The 24,069-nt window shown below is 26.5% G+C and overlaps 4 protein-coding genes across 6 annotated transcripts in view; 3 read left to right on the top strand and 1 right to left on the bottom strand.

Annotated features, from left to right (window-relative positions):
• Positions 1 to 1,421: 1,421 nt before the first annotated feature.
• Positions 1,422 to 3,966, bottom strand: LOC129612595 (heat shock protein 75 kDa, mitochondrial). Its single transcript, XM_055526284.1, has 6 exons — positions 3,733 to 3,966; positions 2,996 to 3,679; positions 2,591 to 2,941; positions 1,918 to 2,531; positions 1,707 to 1,852; positions 1,422 to 1,641 (listed from the first exon to the last, which is right to left on the bottom strand). The coding sequence occupies exons 1-6, from the start codon at positions 3,857 to 3,859 to the stop codon at positions 1,467 to 1,469; spliced, it is 2,097 nt and encodes a 698-aa protein (XP_055382259.1). The 5' UTR covers positions 3,860 to 3,966; the 3' UTR covers positions 1,422 to 1,466.
• A 1,417-nt stretch (positions 3,967 to 5,383) lies between these two features.
• LOC129612603 (ubiquitin carboxyl-terminal hydrolase 20) lies at positions 5,384 to 13,642 on the top strand. The gene is made up of 7 exons (XM_055526292.1): positions 5,384 to 6,287; positions 8,452 to 8,571; positions 8,696 to 9,149; positions 9,215 to 10,777; positions 10,835 to 11,238; positions 11,289 to 11,724; positions 11,820 to 13,642. The coding sequence occupies exons 1-7, from the start codon at positions 6,207 to 6,209 to the stop codon at positions 12,635 to 12,637; spliced, it is 3,876 nt and encodes a 1,291-aa protein (XP_055382267.1). The 5' UTR covers positions 5,384 to 6,206; the 3' UTR covers positions 12,638 to 13,642.
• Positions 13,643 to 15,213: 1,571 nt separating this feature from the next.
• On the top strand, positions 15,214 to 19,452 carry LOC129612584 (transcription elongation factor SPT5). Of its 2 annotated transcripts, none has more exons than XM_055526259.1 (11): positions 15,214 to 15,346; positions 15,407 to 15,607; positions 15,665 to 15,697; positions 15,753 to 16,160; positions 16,217 to 16,354; positions 16,420 to 17,108; positions 17,164 to 17,336; positions 17,397 to 17,650; positions 17,706 to 17,901; positions 17,968 to 18,700; positions 18,760 to 19,452. In XM_055526259.1, exons 2-11 carry the CDS (start codon positions 15,522 to 15,524, stop codon positions 19,308 to 19,310), a joined length of 3,261 nt encoding a protein of 1,086 aa, XP_055382234.1. In that variant the 5' UTR covers positions 15,214 to 15,346; positions 15,407 to 15,521; the 3' UTR covers positions 19,311 to 19,452. The 2 variants fall into 2 exon arrangements, with proteins under 2 accessions (XP_055382234.1, XP_055382235.1); XM_055526260.1 differs by having other exon boundaries at positions 15,219 to 15,343.
• An 842-nt stretch (positions 19,453 to 20,294) lies between these two features.
• The window catches only part of LOC129612582 (transient receptor potential cation channel protein painless), a 47,170-nt gene continuing 43,395 nt past the window's right edge, over positions 20,295 to 24,069 (top strand). Inside the window, exon 1 of one of the 2 annotated variants that reach the window (XM_055526254.1) lies at positions 20,295 to 20,458. The gene's annotated coding sequence lies outside the window, so the exon portion shown is untranslated. Of the gene's footprint in view, positions 20,459 to 21,663; positions 21,806 to 24,069 lie in introns of those variants that run through there. The other variant, XM_055526253.1, reaches the window with a different exon arrangement.

The following is a 24,069-nucleotide window of genomic DNA, read 5'->3' as shown; positions in this document are numbered from 1 at the left end:
AAGTTTATTTCTTTCAGATAATTTCAAAACATTTAATATTATTTTAATTTCATTATTTCGTTTGAAATATTTTATTTGAGTGATTATTTTTTTCAAAAATTCGTTACTTTATTAGGTATTTAATACACATTATAAAATATTACTATGTATATTAAAAAAAAAAAAACAAAAAACAAATAAAATATTAAATATGTAATTTAAATGAATGCATAATTTACATTAAAAGAAAACAAAGCATAAATAAAGTGAAGTAAAACGTTAAAGGTAATACAATAGAATAAATATTTAGTTTGTAAGAAAAAGGGAATAATATTAATAAATATAATAAATAAAAGAAAAAATAATATAAGATATTTCAAACTATAAATAAATAATGAAAATAATTCATAGAATTATGTTATAATATAATAATAAAAATATTGTATGTATGAGTAATTACAAAATAAAAAACACATTATATCATATTATAATTAAAACTAAAATAATTATAAATTATGAACACAGAGTTTATTTTATTAGTATATTATTATTTTTTTTTTATTTAAAATAGGTAATAGATAATAATAATACCTAAAAGTAATATTTTTTGAATTGGAATATTAATAATTTTTTTTCATTTATATTTTTTAACCAAAAAACAAAATAAATTTATTTCGAACGCACTACTCTGAAATCTTTTACTGAAAAATATGCATAAAACTTTTATCAAAATAAAAAGGAAAAAATTTTAAAAGATTAAGTCGATCATAATTGAAGAAAACTGAACAAGTTAATAGAAAATAAAGTTGGCGTTCTTCTAAAACTCTTATATTTTTAAAAAAATATTTTTACAATATGCGCATATTATGTATGCAACTTATTATATTATGTAATAATTGATTTAATTAAAAATTGAATTTTCTAATTTCCAAAAAAAAAAAGAAAAAATAATTTATACATATGTATGTATTTTTCGATGTTTTAGTTACTTGCATTCTGAATTGATTTTGTAAATTATAAATACATTATATACATATTAGAAACTGAAATAAAGGTTTTGAATAAAACAAGGTGGTTAATAACATCTACTTTTTTTATAGGGATTATTTTAAATTGTGGTGCTATTTTTATTAATTAAATCTAGCCATCATAGAGCATTAAGTTGTATGATAAAAGATAATAAAAATATGCGCCGAAGTTTTATTAAAAAAGAAATTTATTTACTTTACCTAATTGGAAATTTTTTCAGTTCAGTTTATTTAATATAAAATTACTCTTTTAATATAAGAAATTATATATGTGCATATGTGTGCATATACTTCTCATATTATTCTCATTAACGTATACAAGTTTTCGATTTCATATGCAAAAATATAATATATGTTAAGTAAATATTTTATATTTTTGTCGTTAACGCTGAAAAAAAAAGACATATTTTTCATTAGATTTTATTTTTTTTTTTATTTAAGTTTTAAAATTTTCATTATTTAATATTTTTCTAGGGCTTTAATTAATAAATCATTAATTGTTGTTAATAATGTTCTGGAATCATCAGCGAGACCAGCTCCAACCATTCCATTAATGAAAAGTTGTTTTGTTAAAAGTTCAGCTAATTCTGGATTGGTTTTCATTAAGCTATGCAATTTTTTAATTAGTACATGTCTGCAAAACAATTATTTAGAACAAATTTATTTAAAATTATAAAAATGGAATAATATAAGAATTACTTTGGATTTATTTCAAGTTGTGGCTGTAAAAGAGCAAATCGATTCTCCTCTGGTAACTGATGGCTTTGAGTTCGAATAAAATGACGTGCTGCGCCCATTTCTTCAACAGTTATAACACAAGGATGTGTTTCTAACTTATTCGTTATCTATGACAAAAATTTCAAATATTGAAAAATTATTAAAAAATTTAACCTTTTTGTTCTTTGCTTACTTTCACATTAGCAACTTTTCCAGCAAGTTTTTCTTTAATATATGGAATAAGCTCATCGACTTGGGTTTTAAGTAAACTACCTTCTGCTAAGTCAATTGTTTCCTCATTTGACGATCTCATTTCTTTTTCTACAGACACAATATTTTTGCCCAAAAACATATTCAGTTGCATCAATACTAATTCATCATGGGGCTCATAACAAAATATTACTTCAATGTTTTTTTTCTTTAAACTCTCATAATAAGGTGAAGATTCTGCTAAAGTACGATTTGGTGCAGCTAAATAATAAATTTCTTTTTGTTCTGGACCAACATTGTTGCAGTATTCTGGTAATGAAATCTTTTTGGAGTCTGTTGTTTTCGATGACTCAAAACGTAATAATTTAGCAATTTCTTCTTTTTCTCTATGTTCTTCTGAAATAACAATTCCTTCTTTCAAAAACATGTTGTAATCACGATAAAATTTTTCATATTCAACTGGGTCTTTTGTAGCACGTTCTTGTAAAAACCGTAAGACGCGATTTGTTAAAACATTTCGGAGCTTTCTTATTAATGCACTATTTTGTAACAGTTCTCTACTTAAATTTAATGGTATATCTTCAGAGTCTACCACTCCTAAAAAGAAATTAAAAAATTTGAGCAAACACGAAATTTGTGTCAGTGTTGTTTTTTACCTTTTACAAACCTTAACCATTTTGGCAGCAAATTTTCAGTTTTTGATTGAATTAAAATTTTTCTGGTGTATAAGGCTACACCAATTGTCATATCTCTTGATAATTCAAATAAACCTGGTTTTCCTTCTGGGAAATATAATAGCGCTCGAATACTCAAGGGTGCATCAGTCTTATAGTGCAATGTAAACCTCGGAATATCATAAGAGTTGCCAATAAATCTGTAAAATTCAATGTGCTGCTCGCTTGTAACATCTTTTGGATCCATTAACCACAACGGTTGGATATCATTTACACGTTTACCATTCAAATAAATAGGACTTCCAACAAAATTACTGTATTTCTTAATAACAGCTACAAATTTTGTTTTTATTATAGTTTTTGCGGAAAAAAAAATTACTAACTAACCTTTGATTCTGTCTTCATCAGAATATTCACGCGATTCTGTTTTCAAATAGATAACAATTTTAGTACCATTTGCTACACCTTCGGCTTCTTGTATCTCATATGATCCGGATCCATCTGACGACCATTTCAATCCCACTGAACCCACCTTAGAAGATTTTGTGTAAACTTCTACTTTATCAGCTACCATAAAAGCTGAATAAAATCCAACTCCAAATTGTCCAATAATATTGGAAGAATTTTCTTGCGTTAAACCTTTGTCTTTAATTTCTTGCAAAAATTTTTTGGAGCCGGATCTAGCTATCATACCTAAGTTGTCAACTAATTCATTTTGTGTCATACCAATTCCAGTATCTTGAATAGTTAGTATCATTCGTTGCTTATCGGTTCCGATATGAATTTCTAAAGGCCTATCTGCTTCACTATAGTTTTTTTCGCCTTCTCCGGCTGTATGGATGGTGTAACGAAATTTTTCTAAAGCATCAGAGGCATTTGAAATAAGCTCCCGTACGAATACTTCTTTTTCTGAATATAAAGACCGAGCCACAATATCAAGTAGCATTCTTGTTTCAGCCTGGAATTCATGTTTGTTGACATCTCCAATAGCTTTTTCGGTATCTTTTATAATATTGTGGTCAGCTTTTTCATCAGCTTTTGTACTTAAATATTTTTTAAATGGATCATATCCTAAAATAAAGCAGTAAACCCAAACTGAATTTTATTAAAAATTTTAAATTTACCTTTATATGATAAACATCGTGACCAAGGATTAAGATTTTGAGGTTTTGATATTATTGAACTTGAATATTTCCTATAAACTGGTGAAATCTTGTATACATTTCTTAGTGCTCTATATACGGAAAACATATTTCAAACAAATTATATAATTAATTTTAATTTGAAGCTAAATTAAATGTCAAATATTTTTCAGCATGCAAGAAAAATCTTTTTTATACTAGACTGGACTATTAGTTTTGCACAGAATTATAGGAAAAGGAATGTACATTCTTCACTATACTGATAGCAGCAACAATCGATACTTTGATTTCGATGTTCGTACAACTTATATTAATACTAATGAATCGATCATATTAATTGATACATAATCGGCCAAACGACGTTTTGTTTAATTTGAATTTTCTGTTTTGTTTTATAAAGTTTGAAGTACATACATATACCTTTTTTAAATGATGAATTTAAATTACCTTCTTTAATAGTATTTATATATTAATATTTAGATTAATTGCAGCTTTCAAAGATCAACATATGGGTAACAATATTCCAAAAACTCGAATATTTCAAAACATAGTATTTCACTTCGATTGCACTAAAATCATGTGCAGGTTTCATATTTTTTAAAATATATGCAAGTACAATATAAATTAGGCTTCAATTATTAGTTGACGTTGACAAAGCTCGAGTTTCTACTAGGTCGCTGCATCTGGGCTTTGCAGTATTACAATATGTTAGTATACAAATTTCTACATCTCGTGAAGCAATGAACATAATTAGTTTTTTAAAATTATTTTATTTAAATTAACATAAAAAAAAATTAAGAAAAGAAGGCAGAAGAGTAGGTCTGTATCAACAGAACATATGAGAAAGTACACATTCCTCTTCTCGACTTAGAAGTACTTTCAATAATGAACTCTAGTTTTGAAAAATAAATCTATTATTATTTTAAAAAGTTATGTCCAGTTAAATTCACATAGATAATTGCCTCATGAAGCTAGTCTTTATTATAAACGAGAAAAAATCTAAAATTATATATAAATAAAACTGAATAGAATTATAAATATTATGCAATATTTTTATGAATTTCAACAAAACGCTGAGATCAGAAAATATTATTTAACTCCGCATCAAATGTCAAAATTCTTTTAGAATACAATTAATAGAACCATCCGGAAAGAGGCAAAATTACCGCCGCGAATAAACCGAAGGCGGTAAAATATAATAAAAATACATTTTACCACTGAAACTTCGTTTGAACGACATCTATTTTCAAGTGTGTGTGGCAATTTGTGAAAAGTACTGAATTACTACTTCTGCAATTTCTTTATATTTTCGTGTTAACAACGGGAATGTTAGATTTTTTATTTAGATTGTTTTAATTTTTTGTATCGTGTTGAATTTAATCACATATTAAAATCAGGATGTTAAAATTTAAAATTTCCCGTTCAGAAACTGGTTTGTTAATAATTTTGTGTGTAAACACAATTTCAATCATTAAAGAAAATATGATAAAAAGATTTGATGTCTAAACACTTCCTTATACGATTCGAGTCTCGTTTTTGTTATCAAAATTTATTGTCTTGTCAATTTAAATTATACTATTTTGTCATGTCACTATTTCAATTTGTTAAAATAGCAATATAGCGTAGCATTAATTTGTAAATGCTCATTAAATATTTATATGGAATTTTCTCGTTCGAAAAAAAAAATCTATAATAATTAAAAATGTAAAAATTTGTGCATTAAAAATTTAACTTATCATTTATTGAAAGAATGATAATTGCAGTTAATTACGTAAAGAGTGATGAAAAAAATTGATTTAGAAGCAAATGAAAAAGTTGAAGTGAAATTCAAAAGAATATTTTTATAAATTTGTTAGACTTATTAAATTTTTTTATAATAAATTTAGCTGTGACAAAAAAAGTGAAAAATCCAGAATTAATTTAATTAAACTTATGTAATTTTAAAGTGTGTTGTTTTTTTCATGTTAAAAGAAAGGGAAGTTATTTGCATTTAATTTTGAAGGGCGAACGCCAAAGCTTTTTTTTTTTTTATGAAAGAAATTCTCATTTAACGCGTGAGATTTTCGTAACAAAAGCAAAAGTCAACAAAAAAAAAAAATTTACATTTTTACAAATTTCTAATATAAATTATGAAAAAAAAACCATTGTTTTAAATAGCTTGCCTGTGGTACATTGTTAATTAGTTTAAAGAAGAAACCTATAAAAACAAGAAAATAATCAATAATTTAGAAATTCCATTGTACGTTATTAGAAGTAATTTAGCAATACCTAAATATAAGTGTATGGTTATTGCTTAATTTAGTAAATTTATTTCAATATAAAAAATAATTATAGAAAAAATCCAAAAATGAAAATTTATAAATATTTAAATTAATCTTAATTTGAATAGTTTTTTGTTCAATATTTATTTTTTTTTTTTTTTTGTGGAATCATAAAAATTGTGAAAAATAGTCAACATGGCACGAAATTATATAAAGTGCCCACACATGGACAATATTGTCCAACTTTCTCTGCCTGAAATATGTAAAATCAAACAGGTACGTAATTTTGGATGGAATGCATAATATCATTATTTCATTAACGTAGGCTAATCTGAATTTATAAAATTCGAATTTAAATTATGTACAAGGTACATACTTAGCTACGAGTATCTACTTCTGATTTGAATTTAAGCTCTCGTATTTACGTTGATAATATGTAGTGTTAAAAGTGGTTTAGTTTGATAAAAAAATACCTGGCTTTAAAAGGCCATAAACAAACCGATTTTTCATGCAATTGCTTAGAATTTAGAGAATAATCGCTTCATAAATCATATTTTTTGTTTATTTAATGTTAATTACATTTTAATATTTGAATAACATGATGAGAATGCTTAATGATATGGTAATAATAACAAAATTTATATGGTAAAAAAATTAACATCATGTTATTTTTTAATCTATTAATTCAGAATACCATACTTTTACCCAATTATAACGATTAACTAACAATATTGCTGAGTAGATTCAAATTATCACGTAGCCTTACTAAACCGTAAATTAAATATAGTTCTTTAATTAATAAGGGCGAAAATACTTATATCTTTCTTCTTTACCTGTTTACTTAACTAAAATTGAATTAGATTTTATTTTTTAATAAATACCAGCTTAAACAGTTTACTGTGCTACAAATATTTCGTAACGTGAAGTTATGTGTTTTAACTAGTTACATATAACTATGTCTTCATCTGAAAAAATTAAAAGCTTATTTTACATATTTTGTGATATATATTGATTTCAAATTAAAATCTTTATAGCATTTATTGATTTAAAGTAGTGCATGTTTATAAACTAATGCTACTTCTTATAGAACTAACATGCATATTTATTGTTAAAACATAATTAAGTAGGTACCTATGAACTCATACACTTGTACACAAGAACTCATTTTATAAAAATAAAAGTATCTAATTAAAATTGCTGCCACAATATAAACAAAATGAAAGTTAAATACCTACTTAAATAGAGAATATTTACCTACAGATACGAGTACCTTTTTGCATTAAATTCACTTCCGTTCAAAATAATTTCTCTTTCAATATTCCAATTTTTTGTTCTAACATAGCTGCTTCTTTCAGAATTTTTTTTCTTTTATTGACTCATTGAACTAAATACTGCTGATAAAAATAAATAGCTATGTATGTATCTCTAAAATTTTAATGACATTCATTAAGTTCTTTTTCGAATTGTTTTTTTTTTTAATTAAATAATTTATTTAGGAAAAAAAATATTATAAGTACTTAAGTATCAACAATTTTATTATTTCGTTACATAAATTCTTAATTTACAAATGCTAATCAATTACTATTTAATTATACGAGATATGTAACCTACTTACATAAAGAAATTTGTTATTAGTTACATGAGCTGTTATATATAATTTTTACTAAAGGAATTAACTGATTGTATAAAATGAGTAGGTTACATCTACCTGTTAGAAATAACAAACAAATATACTGTGGCAAAATTTAAAAAAATTTAAATAACATTAAATGTGTACTATTCAAATTCAGTTACACGATATTTTAAACAGTTTAAAATTCATTTATCATAAAATTCGGTTTTCTGTCCATGACCTCTTCGATTAACTATCAATAAATTTCTTAAATACTTATATACACATATATTTATAAAAATGTTTGAAACTCATTTTATTTGTGAACTCTGAGTTTATTTTTATAAAAAATACATTTAAAAACTATGTTTTAAGGTCAAGATAATGGTTCGAAAATCTTGATTATTTTAAGTAAATAAAAAATTAAGTGCATTTCCTTAATTTTTTGCAACGTACCTTGTGAATGGAAATAATAATTTAATTTTTTTAAAAAAATTTCAAATGAAATTTCGTCAATTCTTTTATGGTACTTGCTTAATAACAGTGAGTATGCATATCTTATCATATGCAAATCATAAAGATAAAATAATATAAATATACTTGGAATGATTTGTACACACTAGTGTAAAGCAATATATTTCACATACTTATTGCGTAAAAACTAAATTTCAAGATAATTGAAATGCATTGTAGATAATATAACAAGTATAATTATCGAATTATAATTTGAGTACCTACAATTATTGTAGGTACTCAATACAAAGGCTTAATTTATATTAAATATTAAAAATTAAATATTATTCAATTTTTTTTTATTATTTTCTTTAGGGTCAATCATGTTCGCAATGCGAAGCAATTGGTCCAAATTTATGGTTATGTTTACATAGATATTGTTTGCATACTGGTTGCTCAGAACAAGCTAATGATCACAGTACTATACATTTTAAAGTAAGTATTTTATACTAATTATATAAAATTAATGATTCTTTTTCAAAGCTTTAAATTTTTAGAAAATCATATTGCTCTTTTTTATTTCGAAGTTTTTTTGAAAAATTAAAATTTTGTTTTTAAGTTGAATAACCAACATTGCGTTCATATGAATCTGTCATCTCAACGTATTTGGTGCTATCTTTGCGAAACTGAAGTGTTCTTAAATCAAAGAAGAAGTTCATTAGTTGGTAATAGTGATGCAACAAGCGAAGCAAGCCGATTTTCGGATAGAATCTATGAGCGAAATATGAGTAGTAGTATAGGAGATACACCAGAATCTAGCGGTGATGAAGATGACGGAGACGGTCAATATATGGATGGTTTGGTTGGATTACAGAATATTGCAAATACTTGTTACATGAATGCAGCTTTACAAGCTTTGAGTAATTCTCCACCATTAACATATTATTTTTTGGATTGCGGAGATATAATAGAAGCAACTAATGAAATTAGTGGCAATAGAAAACCTGGATTAGCTAAAAGTTATCATCGTTTGATGAAAGAAATGTGGCTTAAATCTAAAAGAAGCAATATGAGTAAGTTTTCACATCTTATTTTTAATTAAAAACACCTTTTTTAACAACAAAAAAATATTTATTAGATTATGTTGTTCCACGTGGAATATTATATGGCATTAGAAGTGTATATCCGATGTTTCGAGGCTACCAGCAACATGATACACAAGAATTTTTACGTTGTTTTATGGATCAATTGCATGAGGAATTGAAGGAGGTAACACCCCCGCCACCAGATCCGGCAAACAGATCTGTTTCGGCTAAATCAAAATATTTGTCACTTGATGAACGTTCACTTGGTTGTGGTTCGAGTAGTACAATAGATGATGATCAAGTTTCATGCTCAACACCATCACCATCTCAGTCGGAAGCTGAGGAATATGAAACGTGTGATAGTGGCGTATCTGAACAATCTAGTTTGTCAGATGAGGGAACTCCAAATTTAAGTAATAGACCTAAAATTTTAGCAAAACCATTGTTTGGTTCCCGCCCTTCTAGTCCAGGTTCCACTTCATCTTTTATACCGTATTCCGTCGCTGGTAAAGTAAGTCCCCAGCATTTGCAAAAACCGACAATGCAAAACGAGCAGAAACAAAAATTAGTATCGTCACCATTGAAATTACCGCACCGATCAATCATTAGTGATGTATTCGATGGAAAATTACTATCATCTGTGCAGTGCTTAACTTGTAATAGAATTTCAACTCGGGAGGAAACATTTCAAGATTTATCCTTACCAATACCAGGAAAAGATCATCTTGCTGTATTGCATCAAGCAATGCCTTCTCAAAATCAGCAGCATCAACAAGTTCCTCTTTCACCTGGAGTAAATAATACAAATCAAAACTCTGTGACTTGTACTGACGCTGTATATCAAGCAGGTCAAGATGGTTGGTTTTGGTGGGTATGGAATTGGTTCCGCTCTTGGTTTTGGGGACCGGCAGTAACCTTACATGACTGCATGGCAGCTTTCTTTAGTGCTGACGAGTTAAAAGGAGACAATATGTATAGTTGTGAACAATGTAACAAATTACGTAACGGTATAAAATATTCACGGGTTTTAGCACTGCCGGAAATGTTATGCATACATTTAAAACGATTTCGCCATGATTTATCTTATAGCTCAAAAATTTCAAGCCCAGTTAACTTCCCCTTGACTGGACTGGATATGAGGCCATATTTACATAAAGATTGCAAATCTGAAATATCATCATATGATTTAACGGCGGTTATTTGTCATCATGGTACCGTTGGTGGAGGGCACTATACCAGTTTTGCAAAACATGAATTATCTGGAAAATGGTATGAATTTGATGATCAGTTAGTTTCCGAAGTAACACCAGAAGTTGTACAAAATTGTCAAGCTTACGTTTTATTTTATCGTAAAGTAAATCCAAATATGACAATAATTCGCTCCCAAGCTCAAGAGTTAGCCGAAATGAATCCACCACAAGCTTCTGATATAAGATTCTTTGTTTCAAGACAGTGGATAAACCGTTTCAATACTTTCGCTGAACCTGGCCCGATAGATAATTGGACTATTTTGTGCCCTCATGGAGGTCTGCCACCATGTAAAGCTGCCTTAATAGAACGATTGGCTATACCTCTACCGCAACCACTTTGGGATTTCTTGTATAAACAATTTGGAGGTAAAATTTAGAAGCAATTTAACGTTTATCTTATAACCCAGATACTTTATTTTGAAGGTGGACCTGCTTGCAATCGTTTATTTGAATGTGACACCTGTCGAAGGGCTGCTGAATCATTAGCTAGAAGGCAGGAAGCAGAATTGGAAGCTTTTACAAGATTTAACAACGAATTCCAATACCAAGAGAAACCAGTGACGACAATTTATGCTATTTCCATGGCATGGTTCCGTCAATGGCAACTTTTTGCTCGTGGATTAACCACTGAAGAACCTGGTCCAATTAATAATACGACAATTGCAGCAATACCTGAAGCAAACTGCATGCCAATTCGTAATGTAAAACCAGGTTCTGATTATGCTCAGTTAAATACTACTTTATGGAAATTTTTTCACGAAATTTATGGTGGGGGTCCAGAAATAATTCTGCGTGGCGGACCTTCTGAAGAAATTAAATTACAAAAGGTAAGCGCACACAAACAATGTTCAATACATGTTAAAATATATGCTTCTAGGAAAAAGAAACAGAGAGTATGGATATTGATCACGATATGAAATTGCCACAAAATAATACATCAACATCAAACAGATCGAAAGACGATATGGTAAATGAAAAATCTGAGTCTGAAGTTAGTCAAATTTTTCAGACCGATAGATCATCAAAAAACTCTAATAGTAAACCAAAATCAATTGTCAAACAAACAAAGAATGTTTCTTTTGAAGATGAAACAGAAGATATGATTTCTGAAAGCTATAGCGATTCAATTAATGTTCGTTCATCAACTAAATATAATGATGACGAAAGTAGAAATATAGCAAGTAATAATGCAAGTCATATTTTATGCAGTGGTAGTGGAAGGCGTGGTAAATATGAATTAATAAATAAAAAGGATAAAAAATATCGAAGTGCAATGAAATCATCGGGAAGCAATGCAATGTTTGGTCCAGAAGGTAATTTAATCCCTTGATATTTCTTTTATTTTAAAATTGTTGTTTTTTTCTTTTAAATTGTAAATACATTGATATTTTATGTTGAATTTTTACAGGAAAATATCAAACTCAATCATCATTAGACAACAATACAACTGAATCTATTTCCGATAATAAAATGAGTAACATTGATTTAATTAATGCGAATGAATACCAAAAATCAGAATATAATCCCACTTATACTATAAAAAATAATTCCAGCAACAATTTATTGAATTTAAAAAGTTCAGAGTCTCAAAGTTTATTGAGTTCCCAAATTATAACAACGACAGCCGCTGTGACTCAACAAAAACTGATAACAACTACAACGACTACAACCACTGCAGTTACAAACTCCATTAATATGAATTCGGTTCCAACAAAAAAACTAGTAAGATCATCGCTATCAGATGAAACTGAATCTTTTCTTATAGAACATCAACAGCAGATACCAAATTCACAACAGGCATTTCAAATGTCAAACGAGAATTTGAATGATAAACAATTATTATCTAGGACTGTAATAGGAGCTCTTCAAACTGGGACCCTATCAGCATTAGCAAACACTATAGGAAAACATCATTTTGGTGAATTTAATGACCAAAAATCGTTAAATGCATTAGATATAAGTCCTATAGAGAAAACTTTAATGATTAATAGCGAATCGTTTCAAACATCAAATTGTAATGGCAATCACAATGATAGCAATAACAACAATAATAATAACAATTTTAACAACAATAAGAATTCATCGATTTTGTCAAAAAAATTTACCACAGGTAGTGTAGGGAAAGGTCATCATCATCGAAAAAAAATAAAATCCAAAAACAGTAGAAAAACTAGTTTTTCACAATCATGTACACCAAATCAAGACAATGGAAGTGATAGTTGTTAAGATAATAAAATTTTAAACTTAAGAAGATTTAACTAATAATTTTTCAAAAATTAAAAATTTTGAAATATTTTTAATATTTAAACTAAAACAAAGAAGAAAAATATTATTATAATTTACTCTGAGGTAGAGAAATTTAATTTTTCATGTTTTTTGAAAGCCACTACAATAAGTATGAATATTAGGTACCGTTCAAGCCCATAGAGCAAGTTTTAACTGCGATTAAAATATCATGCTGAATTCGTAATATAATGGTCTAAACTTTTTTCATATGAAAATACATTAATTTTTATTTTTTATATAAAATCGTTTAAACAATATTAACTACTTTTTGTGATTATAAATAAACAAAATAGGTATTTTCATGGGGGTAAATAGGTATTTCACACTTTGGATAAATAAATTGAAGAATATTTTAGTGAAATAAAATGTGAAAATATTTTTTATTCACCAATATTTCAAAAATTCTATAGAATCAATATGTTCAATTTGAAAAATTATTGTTTTCGAATATTATACTTGGAAGATAATATGAAGCTAAACATTAATTTGAAATATGTATTTCGTAATCGCATTTACATTACAAAATATTTATAATTTGCCATATTGCTTAAAATTAAGTATTTTGAAAACCACAATTTTTTTTCAATAAATATGAGAAATAATTGAAAAATTTCAATGTAATCAAAAAATTTTAATATATAAAAAAAATCACAAAATTATTCCATAAAGTTGATTTTTGTTAAATTATTAAAAAGAAGTGGTTTTTGGTTTTGTTTTAAGAGAAATTTAATTCCATTAACTAAAATGAAAAATTATATATAAGCATTTAATTTAATTAGGTTTTGTTACGCTTTATTTAATTTGTTTCAATGTGAGTTTCAGCATGATGTTAAAATAAAATATGCAAATGTTTTTTTAAAAACATTTCGAACATTAATGGTGCTTAAAACGAAAACTGTTAAGCAATTTTTACGCGGTTAAAATAAAGTACACATGTAAATGGTCCTTGTAATTTTTTTTTTTTGGAATTAGAATTCTGTTACATGCGTATTTTCTACTTTTATTATAAAATCTTAAATGGGGGCTATTTTTTTTTAGGTTAAACTAAAATTAAAATAAAAGTCATATGGCTAAAAACTACAAAAATTTAATGAGATTTAGAAAAAAAACTTGTGAAAAAATAAATGGTGACATGATTAAGAAATATGAAATCAAAAATAATATGTATTTAAAAAAAAAAACCTTTTTTGGATTTTAATATTTAAATTTTTATATTTCATTTTTAAAATTTGTATGTCGTATAACAAAGTGCTTAATTATAATTTTCTTAGAATATTTATCAATATTTAAATTTTTAAAATCACCGTATTATATACCACCATTCCAAGAACCTTTGTTCCGATGTAATAATAAAAAACACGATATCAAATTGTAGGATGATGTATAAAAATGCATAAAAATTTTGTTATTTTTAGAATTTCTTTCCTTTTTGGTAATAGCATTTAATTATATTGCTTCATTTACTGATTTATTGTTATTATTGTATTTAAATTATTTAAATGATTAATAAAATTTTAAATAGGAAATTGTTTGTAATTGCTTTCTGTTTTCAAAGGGATTTTGTATTTTAAAAATAATTATTTACAGAATGGTTTATATTTCTATGGGGTAAAGCTAAATATTAAGAAGAAACTATTATATATAAGAATTTAAAGAATAAAAAAAAGTGCTTGAAAAGAATAGATAAAATAAAAAATATTGTTGAAGAAATACATGTAAATTGTGTTGTTTTACTTGTCTATTTTTCAGGAATTCCGGCTTGAATATAATATTAGTAAAGAATAAAAAAAAATAGCTGAAACAAAATTTAACATCAATTTCAAGGCAACGTGAAATAAAAACAAAGATTTTTGAATTTGTAAAATGTAAAATGTGTGGCTACATAGTATATAAGCGTTTCTTTTTGAATATAAAAGCAAGTTTTCTTATACAACTTGAACTTAATTAAAATATGAAGTTTAAGTTATGTAAGAAAGGTTGCTACATGAAAAAGTAAAATTGGTGAAAGTAATGAAAGACCCACCCGCTCTCTAACTTAAGAAAGTATTATTTTTCATAAATTCTAGATGTTTTATATTTAACAACCAAATTCGCGAAATAAACATAATATTATTTTATATACATACATACATATGTACAAAGGTAAATTATGCTCGAGCCCATTTAAACAAATGATTCGAATGACATCTCGTATGAATAATACCTTGGTATTATGAAGTTTTAATTAAGGTTGTAAGCATTTTCTACTGAAAATCAAAAATCAGTAAATTATTAACTAAATTATTTTAGCATACATGTTAATCACATATCACATGTTTTATGAAACCCGAGTTGCAAAATTTTTTAATTCATATTAAATTATATTGTTATACATACCCCTACATTCCTTCCTTCTACAATTTACAGTAATTCGATTTATGTTATTAAAAAAAATTTGTATGTTACATCTTTGAACATAGAAACGTCAAGGAAAGTCATTCTATGAAATAAAATGTCAAATTTCCTTTCAAATGTCAAAATTATTCAATGTGAGATTGTATTAAAAAGGAAATTAGTTCTGCAAAAGAAATTTTATTTATTTGTGGATTTACATATTCTTTAGTTTTAAAGAAAATATACTGACCAGAATTATTTAGTTTTAAAAAAGTTGTAATATATGAATACTCTGTTGAAATAAAGGTATCTATAGATTTTGCATATATATTTCAGTTCGGCTTCAGTGAAAATATAAGAATGCGTGTATAACAAATGTGCAGTGCCAAGTAGACAACTTTTTGCGTGAATTTTATTTATTAAATTTTTTGGGTATAATTAAAACTTGAAAATGTCGGATTCAGAAGCTAGCAACATGTCTGATAGTGGTTCTGACGTTGGAAGTATGGGCTCAAACAGGTCCCAACACAGCGTTAGGTAAAGTTTTCGTAATTTCAAAAATTTTCCTAAATTGCAAATTCTAAAAATTTGTAGGTCAAATTCTGGTTCTAGAGCTTCAAGATCTAGGTTGGTTATTTTAAGTAAAATTTTTAAATTTTATGAAAACTTTCCATTTGTTTAGGTCTAGATCTCATTCGGCGTCCAGATCTCGATCAAGATCAAGATCGCGATCTCGCTCATCTCGATCTAGATCTCGTTCTGGTTCACGATCTGGTTCAGATACTGGAAAAAATCGGAGGCGATCACAAGAAGATGACGAAGATGGTGATGAAGAACAAGAACCAGAGGGCGAAGACTTGGATTCTGAGGAATATGAAGATGATGAAGATGATGATAGGCCAAAGAAGAAGAAGAAAAAGGAGCGTTTCCGAGAATTTATTTTTGATGAAGCTGAAGTAGATGACGAAGTTGATGAAGACGATGAATGGGAAGATGATGCTAATGAATTAGGTATAATTGGCAATGAAGTTGATGAAGTTGGACCAACAGCAAGAGAAATTGAAATTAGAAGACGCGGTAACTTGTGGGAGTAAGTATTTTATTAAAAACTGAAATAAAAAATAGTTAACGTATACTTTATTTTAGTACACATAAAGAAGACGAGCTAGAAGAATATTTAAGAAAAAAATATGCCGATGAATCAGCTGCAAGACGTCATTTTGGTGATGGGGGTGAGGAAATGTCAGATGAAATTACACAACAAACTCTGCTTCCAGGAATTAAGTATTTTTGAAAACCCTTAGCAGTTTAAAATTTAAATTTTACATTTTTATTGTCTTGTAATTCAGGGATCCTAATTTGTGGATGGTGAAATGTAGAATTGGTGAAGAAAAAGCCACTGCCTTATTGCTTATGCGCAAATTTTTAACTTATTTAAATACTGATGAACCTTTACAAATAAAATCAGTTGTTGCTCCAGAAGGCGTTAAAGGTTACATATACATTGAATCTTATAAACAAACTCATGTGAAGGCCGCAATTGAAAATGTTGGTAACCTTAGAATGGGAAAATGGAAACAGGAAATGGTTCCAATAACTGAAATGACAGATGTATTAAAAGTTATAAAGGAACAAGCTGGTTTGAAAGTTAAACAATGGGTTAGAATAAAAAGAGGACTATATAAGGATGATATTGCTCAAGTTGATTATGTAGATTTGGCGCAAAATCAAGTGCATTTGAAACTACTTCCACGTATCGATTACACAAGAATGAGAGGTGCACTGAGAACAACTCAATCTGAGTCCGAGGCTGAAAAACGGAAAAAGAAAAGACACCCCCCGGCAAAGCCGTTTGATCCAGAAGCTGTTAGGACCATAGGTGGCGAAGTTCATTCTGATGGTGATTTTTTGCTCTTTGAGGGCAATCGTTATTCTCGCAAAGGCTTTCTTTACAAAAATTTCAATATGAATGCTATTATTGCTGAAGGAGTTAAGCCCACTTTAGCGGAATTAGAACGTTTTGAAGAGCAACCAGAAGGTTAATATACTGCTTTTTATAAAGAAATTTATCTATATGTATATCTGATTTGCAGACATTAACCTCGAAATCGCTGTTGGCAGTAAAGATGATCCGCAGGCAGCACATTCGTTTTCTATGGGGGATAATGTGGAAGTGTGCGTAGGTGATTTAGAGAATTTGCAAGCTAAAATTATAGCTATAGATGGTGGAATGATTACTGTAATGCCGAAACATCAAGACCTAAAAGTAAAAATTTAAATTAAAAATTTTTTTTCTATGTAAAAAATTTAAAAAATTTTCTCTTAGGATCCATTAATTTTCAAAGCAAGTGAATTGAGGAAATATTTCAAAACTGGAGATCACACAAAAGTATTAGCCGGAAGATATGAAGGCGAAACCGGTTTAATTGTTCGAGTGGAACCTTCACGGGTTGTCTTAGTTTCCGATTTAACAATGCATGAATTAGAAGTTTTACCGAGAGACTTGCAACTTTGTTCAGATATGGCAACTGGGGTTGATTCATTAGGTCAATTTCAATGGGGTGATTTAGTACAATTAGAGTAAGATCTGCAATCAAAATGCTAAATCTATATTTAACATATTTTGCTTTTGTAGCCCGCAAACTGTTGGAGTTATCGTTAGGCTGGAACGCGAAAATTTTCACGTATTAGGAATGCACGGTAAAGTAATTGAGTGTAAACCAACAGCCCTTCAGAAAAAACGGGAAGATAGAAACACGCATGCATTGGATTCCGATCAAAGTCAAATACGCCGAAGAGATATCGTGAAAGTTATAGAAGGACAACATGCGGTAATAAATATTTGCATATACTAGATAATTTTCAGCAAACATTTTTCGTTATTTTAATTCACCTAGGGTCGCCATGGAGAAATTAAACATTTATACCGGAATTTAGCCTTTTTGCATTGTAGAATGTATACTGAAAACGGTGGTATTTTTGTTTGTAAAACCAGACATTTACAATTAGCTGGTGGTAATAAAAACACTACGAACAATTATGGGGCAGTTACTGGCTTAGGTTTCATGTCTCCAAGAATTCAGTCGCCAATGCATCCTTCAGCTGGAAGAGGTCGTGGAGGAGGTCGCGGGCGTGGTCGAGGAGGATTCTCGGTTACGCGTGATAGAGAAATTTTAGGAAAAACTATTAAGATTAGCGGTGGTCCTTACAAAGGCACCGTAGGTATTGTTAAAGATGCCACAGAGAGCACTGCTCGCGTAGAATTACATACTTCTTGTCAAACAATTTCGGTTGACAGAAATCATATTGCACTTGTTGGAGTTCCTGGGCGCGAAGGAAGTCTCTCGACTTATGGAAGAACTCCTGCACGCACACCTGGTTATGGCTCACAGACACCAGTTTATGCTGGCGCTGGGTCTAAAACACCATTGCTCGGTAGCCAAACTCCTAATTGGGATTCAGAAGGTCGTACACCATATAGTCACAGTGGTGCAATGACACCATCTCATGATGGAAGCATGACGCCAAGACATGGAGCTTGGGATCCGAATGTTACTAATACTCCAGCTAGAAATCAAGACTTTGAATATAATATGGAAGAGCCAAGTCCTAGTCCAGGATATAATCCAAGTAAGTTTAATACATTTTGAAATTTATTTAAATCTTTGCTAAATTTGTATAAAATTTAGATACGCCTGGATATCAAATGAATACACCATTTGCTCCACATACTCCTGGGACAATGTACGGATCTGATCATAGTTATAGCCCATATAATCCAAGCCCAAGTCCACAACCATCACCAAATCCGGTTGGTTACATGAGTACACCGTCTCCGTCAACATATTCACCAAACACACCATATAATCCTCAGACACCTGGTTCAAGCTTAGATTCTCATATTGCAGATTGGTGTACAACAGATATTGAGGTTAAAATTCATACCCATGGAGATCACGCTTTAGTTGGACAAACAGCTATCATTCGGACTGTTTCAAATGAAGTATGTACAATATATTTACGCCAGGAAGATCGTACAATATCAATATTAATTGAGCATTTGGTACCAATACCACCAGAAGTTGGTGATGAATGTAAGGTTATTTATGGCGAAGATAGAGAAGCAACTGGAGTAGTTATTAATAAAGACGATCAAGATTATATTGTTCAATTTAGTAACGAGGATGAACCGAAAATAATTCCCGGAAAATATTTATGCAAATATAAATCATCCAATTAAATACCGAAATTATGTATTTTTTCGTATATTTTTATTCTAAATTGCTTTTTAAAAGGTATAAAGGAAAAAATTATTAACATAAATATATTGTAAATGCAGTTTGTTTTTGTCTTCTCCAAATAAAGATGATATCGAAAACTTATTATTTTTTTTAGAATTTATTGTTTTTTAAAAACTGGTTTGACCAAAAACATACCAATATTGATAAGCCGCAAAAATTATCTCAAAAATTTTCTGTTAAAAGGTAAAGGTTAAAGAGAAAAATAAACGGAATGGAAGAACTCTAAAGTTTTTTTTCTAGTATAAATATCTAACATACATACCTGCATTATGTTCATACAGTATCAGTAAGTTTTTTTATATTAAAATTATAATAAAAGTCACCAATAATATTTTACAAAATATATCACAGTTGTTTTGAAAGATGAATAAGTTTATATCGCCTACATTATAATTCAAAATTTCAAGAAGTTGTGAGTAACGTTATAAACTCCAAGCCGTTGTTCTTTGTCTTTTAATTTCGCACATTAAAATGTAGTTTCTTAAAACCCACTTAAAAAATTTTGTTTTCTCATTTATTATTATTAATATTTTATAAAGTGTCATACAACATTAATTATACATAATAAATGTAATGTTGCTTAATAAAATTAAGCAACATTACATTTCATATTTTATTCTTGAAAACTCAATATTCTATGATATTTAACAAGTAACAGTACTGAAATTTTTTTAATAGTGGCATAACATTAATCAGCATGATAGTAAAGATTATTAAACATTAAATCAAAGCACTATCTCTGCTATGCTTAAAATGGACAATAATTTTTCTTTTTCTAAACTACTGCAACAACAATAAATAAAATAATACCAAAGGAAATGAAAAAAAAAAAAACAAAAAAACAAAAATAAAGAATCAAAGAAAATTATGCTGAATCGTTAAAATTGAATGAATTTTTTTTTAATTTTTCAGTATAAATTTAAGCTTGCTATAGGCAGTAGTTAATTTTTGTTAGATCGGAACAGACGTGAATTTTAAATAAGTATATAATATTACAACAAGATCAGTGTAATTACATACATATTATATGTCCATAATTGGAGGATCGTTAATAAACTAAAAAGACATTAAATTCATATATTTTTTGGTGTGTATGTGTTTTTGTTTTTGATTTTAATTGAATTAATTGATATTAATTTATTTCTGAAATTATAATTCAAAAAATAATAATTATATTATGAGACAATAACAATAATAATTGTGTTGAACAGTTATGTTTGAATTTTAAAGAATTTCGTTGAGTGTCGATTTTTGGATTTTAAGTACCTAATAGTATTTGTATATATATACATAATTTTTTTATATATATACATAATTATATAATTAAGTGTAATGCTACACTTGAATTTAATTTCTAATAAATAAAATGTTGTAAGCAAATGGCGGTCCATTGAATAAATTATTTGCATTTTCATTAATAATAATTATATTATCATATTTATTTGAAAATTTCAAAAAATATTTAATTAAATTATTAAAAGAAAAATTTAAGTAATAAACAAATTAATTTATTATAAATTATTATAAATACAATTAAATTAATTTTATTTGTTTTCAATATATTTTTAGTTAAAAACAATTTTTATTCTTAAGACAATTTTAAAAAATATTTGAATTATCAATTATAAAAATATTAAAGTAATTATTGTTAAAAACTCTAATGGAAAAGGATTTTTGTATATTTTAATAAATTTTCGTTCCAATATTTATTGCAAACAAATATAAAAATAATATGATACAGAAAGGTTAATAATGGTTATTAATTAATTTTTTTTTGTGAAAATAATTTAAAATTTAATTCTATTTTTTTTGCCTGAAAAAATTAATTTTTAAATTTTTTAAGTATTTAATTAACAATTATTTAATGAAAAGAAAAAAATAAATAATTGCATTGGATTAATTGTAATTAATTAGTGATAGAATTAGTGATTTGATGCAAAAAAAATAATTTTATGAATATAATTTTATATATTAATATTATTAAAAGGCATTTTAGTGGGATTGAAATTTTTTAAAAAAATTATTTAAAAAAAATACCTATTAATAATTTTATAAAAAATGAAATTTTCTATTTACAATTTATAAAACAAAACAATTGAAGGCAAATTAATTGAATTATGAAAAAATTAATTTTGAAAAATTTCATTTGTTATTCATAATAATTTTACAAATTTATGTGCTAATATCAGCCATTTTGTTTTACCAATTTTGGTTGACCAATAAAATGAAGGTTCATTTTTTTTGCGTTTTTTTTTAAATTGCCTTTTTTTTTTGTTTATTTCTTTTAGATAATAGTGTTTGAATATATATATAAATATATATATATGTTAGTACTTTTATGTATTATAAAAATATTGGATTATATAAAGAAGCTTTTTATACCTTTTTGTTTTTGATGAATAAATAGAAGCTGACATTGAAAAAACTAAATACGGTAGGTTATTGAATATTACAAAATTTTTTTGTAAAAATATCTATAATTTTAAGTGTACATACATATTAATTTAATATTGTATATAAAAGAAAGAAATAATTTACTAATACATATTTAAAATAAGCTCTTTAATACATAAAATACATATTAAAGTTACTTATATGTATTATGTATACAAAGTGAAAATTATATTATTTATACATAATGTAATTTAATTACGGAATTGAAAATTACGTTATTATAAAAATATTTATAAAATGAAATTTCCATAAAATATAAGAAAATTTTTTTTTAGTTTTTAAGAAAATTAAAATAAACAAATATTATCAAAAAGGATATGTATTTCATAACAAGGACTTTAATTTACTTATGTATGTATAATATTAGATAGGTACAAAGTAATTTATTATTTAAATATTATTATTATTTAAATGTTATTATTATTTTAATATTATTGTTATTTAATATTATTATAAAAATGTGAAATACCGTATTAAAACAAAAATATTTTATAGTTCCAAAAATTTTTAGGAATAATTGTAGTTGCCTACCATCTTATATTTTCTGCCTTAGTCTGTTAAAATTAAAAATAAAAAATTTTTTAATGCAAACCTCAGAAAATTATTATGATCTATAATATTTAATAATTAATCATAATTATTATTATCTTATAATATTTTTTTAAATTTCCTGATAATTTTTAACCTTGTAACAATTTAGTTTATAAAAAATATCAAATCTTATATATTTCTTGTATTGTATTATCCTTGATTCAGAATAATTAATTTAGTAGTAAACTGCAATTTATTAGATGTTTTAAGGGAATTTGATATTGAATGTAATTGATATCAACATATTTCAATAACAGAAGTGGAAAATTTAAAGGGTAATTAAATATTGTTATATATTTTTATATGAAGTAAAGGCCGAAAATGCTTCGGATTTATTTAGTGCTTGGAATTGGAAATTTTCCATTACTTTCTGTGAGAGTTGCAATTGTTTTGGTTCTTTTGTCATGGCAAAATTATATGACAGGGATGAAAAAAAAAATTAAATTAAATGTCATGAAAAAAAATTATACTTATATATCTATGAATTAAAAATTGAAAACTATTACTAAATATAGAACTATATATAATATCAAAATGTTTTTGAGTAAATTACTCGGTTTACTCAAATGATTTTTCTTCTTATGCTAAAAATAATACTTAAATTTTTAATTTAAATAAAAAATATTAAAGAAATGATGAATTATTCAGCTATAATAATTTCAATATAGAAGCAAAAAGAAAAATTAATTTGTTATAAAAATAAGTGAATAAATATAAATTCTTACATTTACCTCCTTTATATAATTATATCTTAAAATTAGGAAAATTTTCATCTTCGCCATGTATCTTATTGCGATGAAATTATAGTAAATCTCTTAAAATCAAAGAAATAACGGTAAATATAGTTTTTTTAAGAAAATATAATTATACATAATGTATATACATATATAAACTTCAATTGACATTAGTTATTTAATTTCATTATTTTAATTATTGTTCTTTTTAGTGTTTATTTTCATACTAAAAGAATATTCAATAAAGGACATATTGTTCACATTTGTGTAAAATTTCAATATATGAGCTACTGTATTCAATTACTCACCCATTTTAATTGCCATAGATTTGTATAAGAGAATTTGTTGACTTCAATACTTAGAAAGTACTTATGTGATGAGTCAAAAAATTGAGTTACGCCTGTTAAAATATTTAAAATATAAAAAAGAATATTTAAAGTTAAAGAAATACAAGACTTTACTTATCATATTATTAATTTTGTGAACCTTACATAGATATTTATATGTGCATATATATAAGTATATTATATACTTGAATTTTCTGATAAAGCACGCAAATATTTGTAAGCTTTGATTTATAGTTTCTTTAATTGTCTCAATTTTATTTATTTTATATATACTCTTTGTTTTTTATCAAATTATTATTTATATACTCTCTAAAGCTCATGGAATGAATTGAACTCTTAGCGTCATGTCATTTGCAATATTGTGAATCACCTAATATACAATTAGTTTGAATTGTTGCTGTAAATTAATTTTAAAAATTATCATTTTTTGTGGAATTAGTACTAAAACATTAAAAAAAAATAAAAAGGATATATCAGTTAATGTTAATATTTTCCATATAAGTACTTGCAACAATAGCCGTGATATCTCTTCAAAATTTCTAATGAATAAACACACTAAGAAAGAGATAAAA

Source organism: Condylostylus longicornis, unplaced genomic scaffold, assembly GCF_029603195.1.
Source record: "Condylostylus longicornis isolate FDR11 unplaced genomic scaffold, ASM2960319v2 ptg000075l, whole genome shotgun sequence".
NCBI classification, from domain to species: domain Eukaryota; kingdom Metazoa; phylum Arthropoda; class Insecta; order Diptera; family Dolichopodidae; genus Condylostylus; species Condylostylus longicornis.
This window is presented reverse-complemented; position numbering and strand designations above follow the sequence as displayed.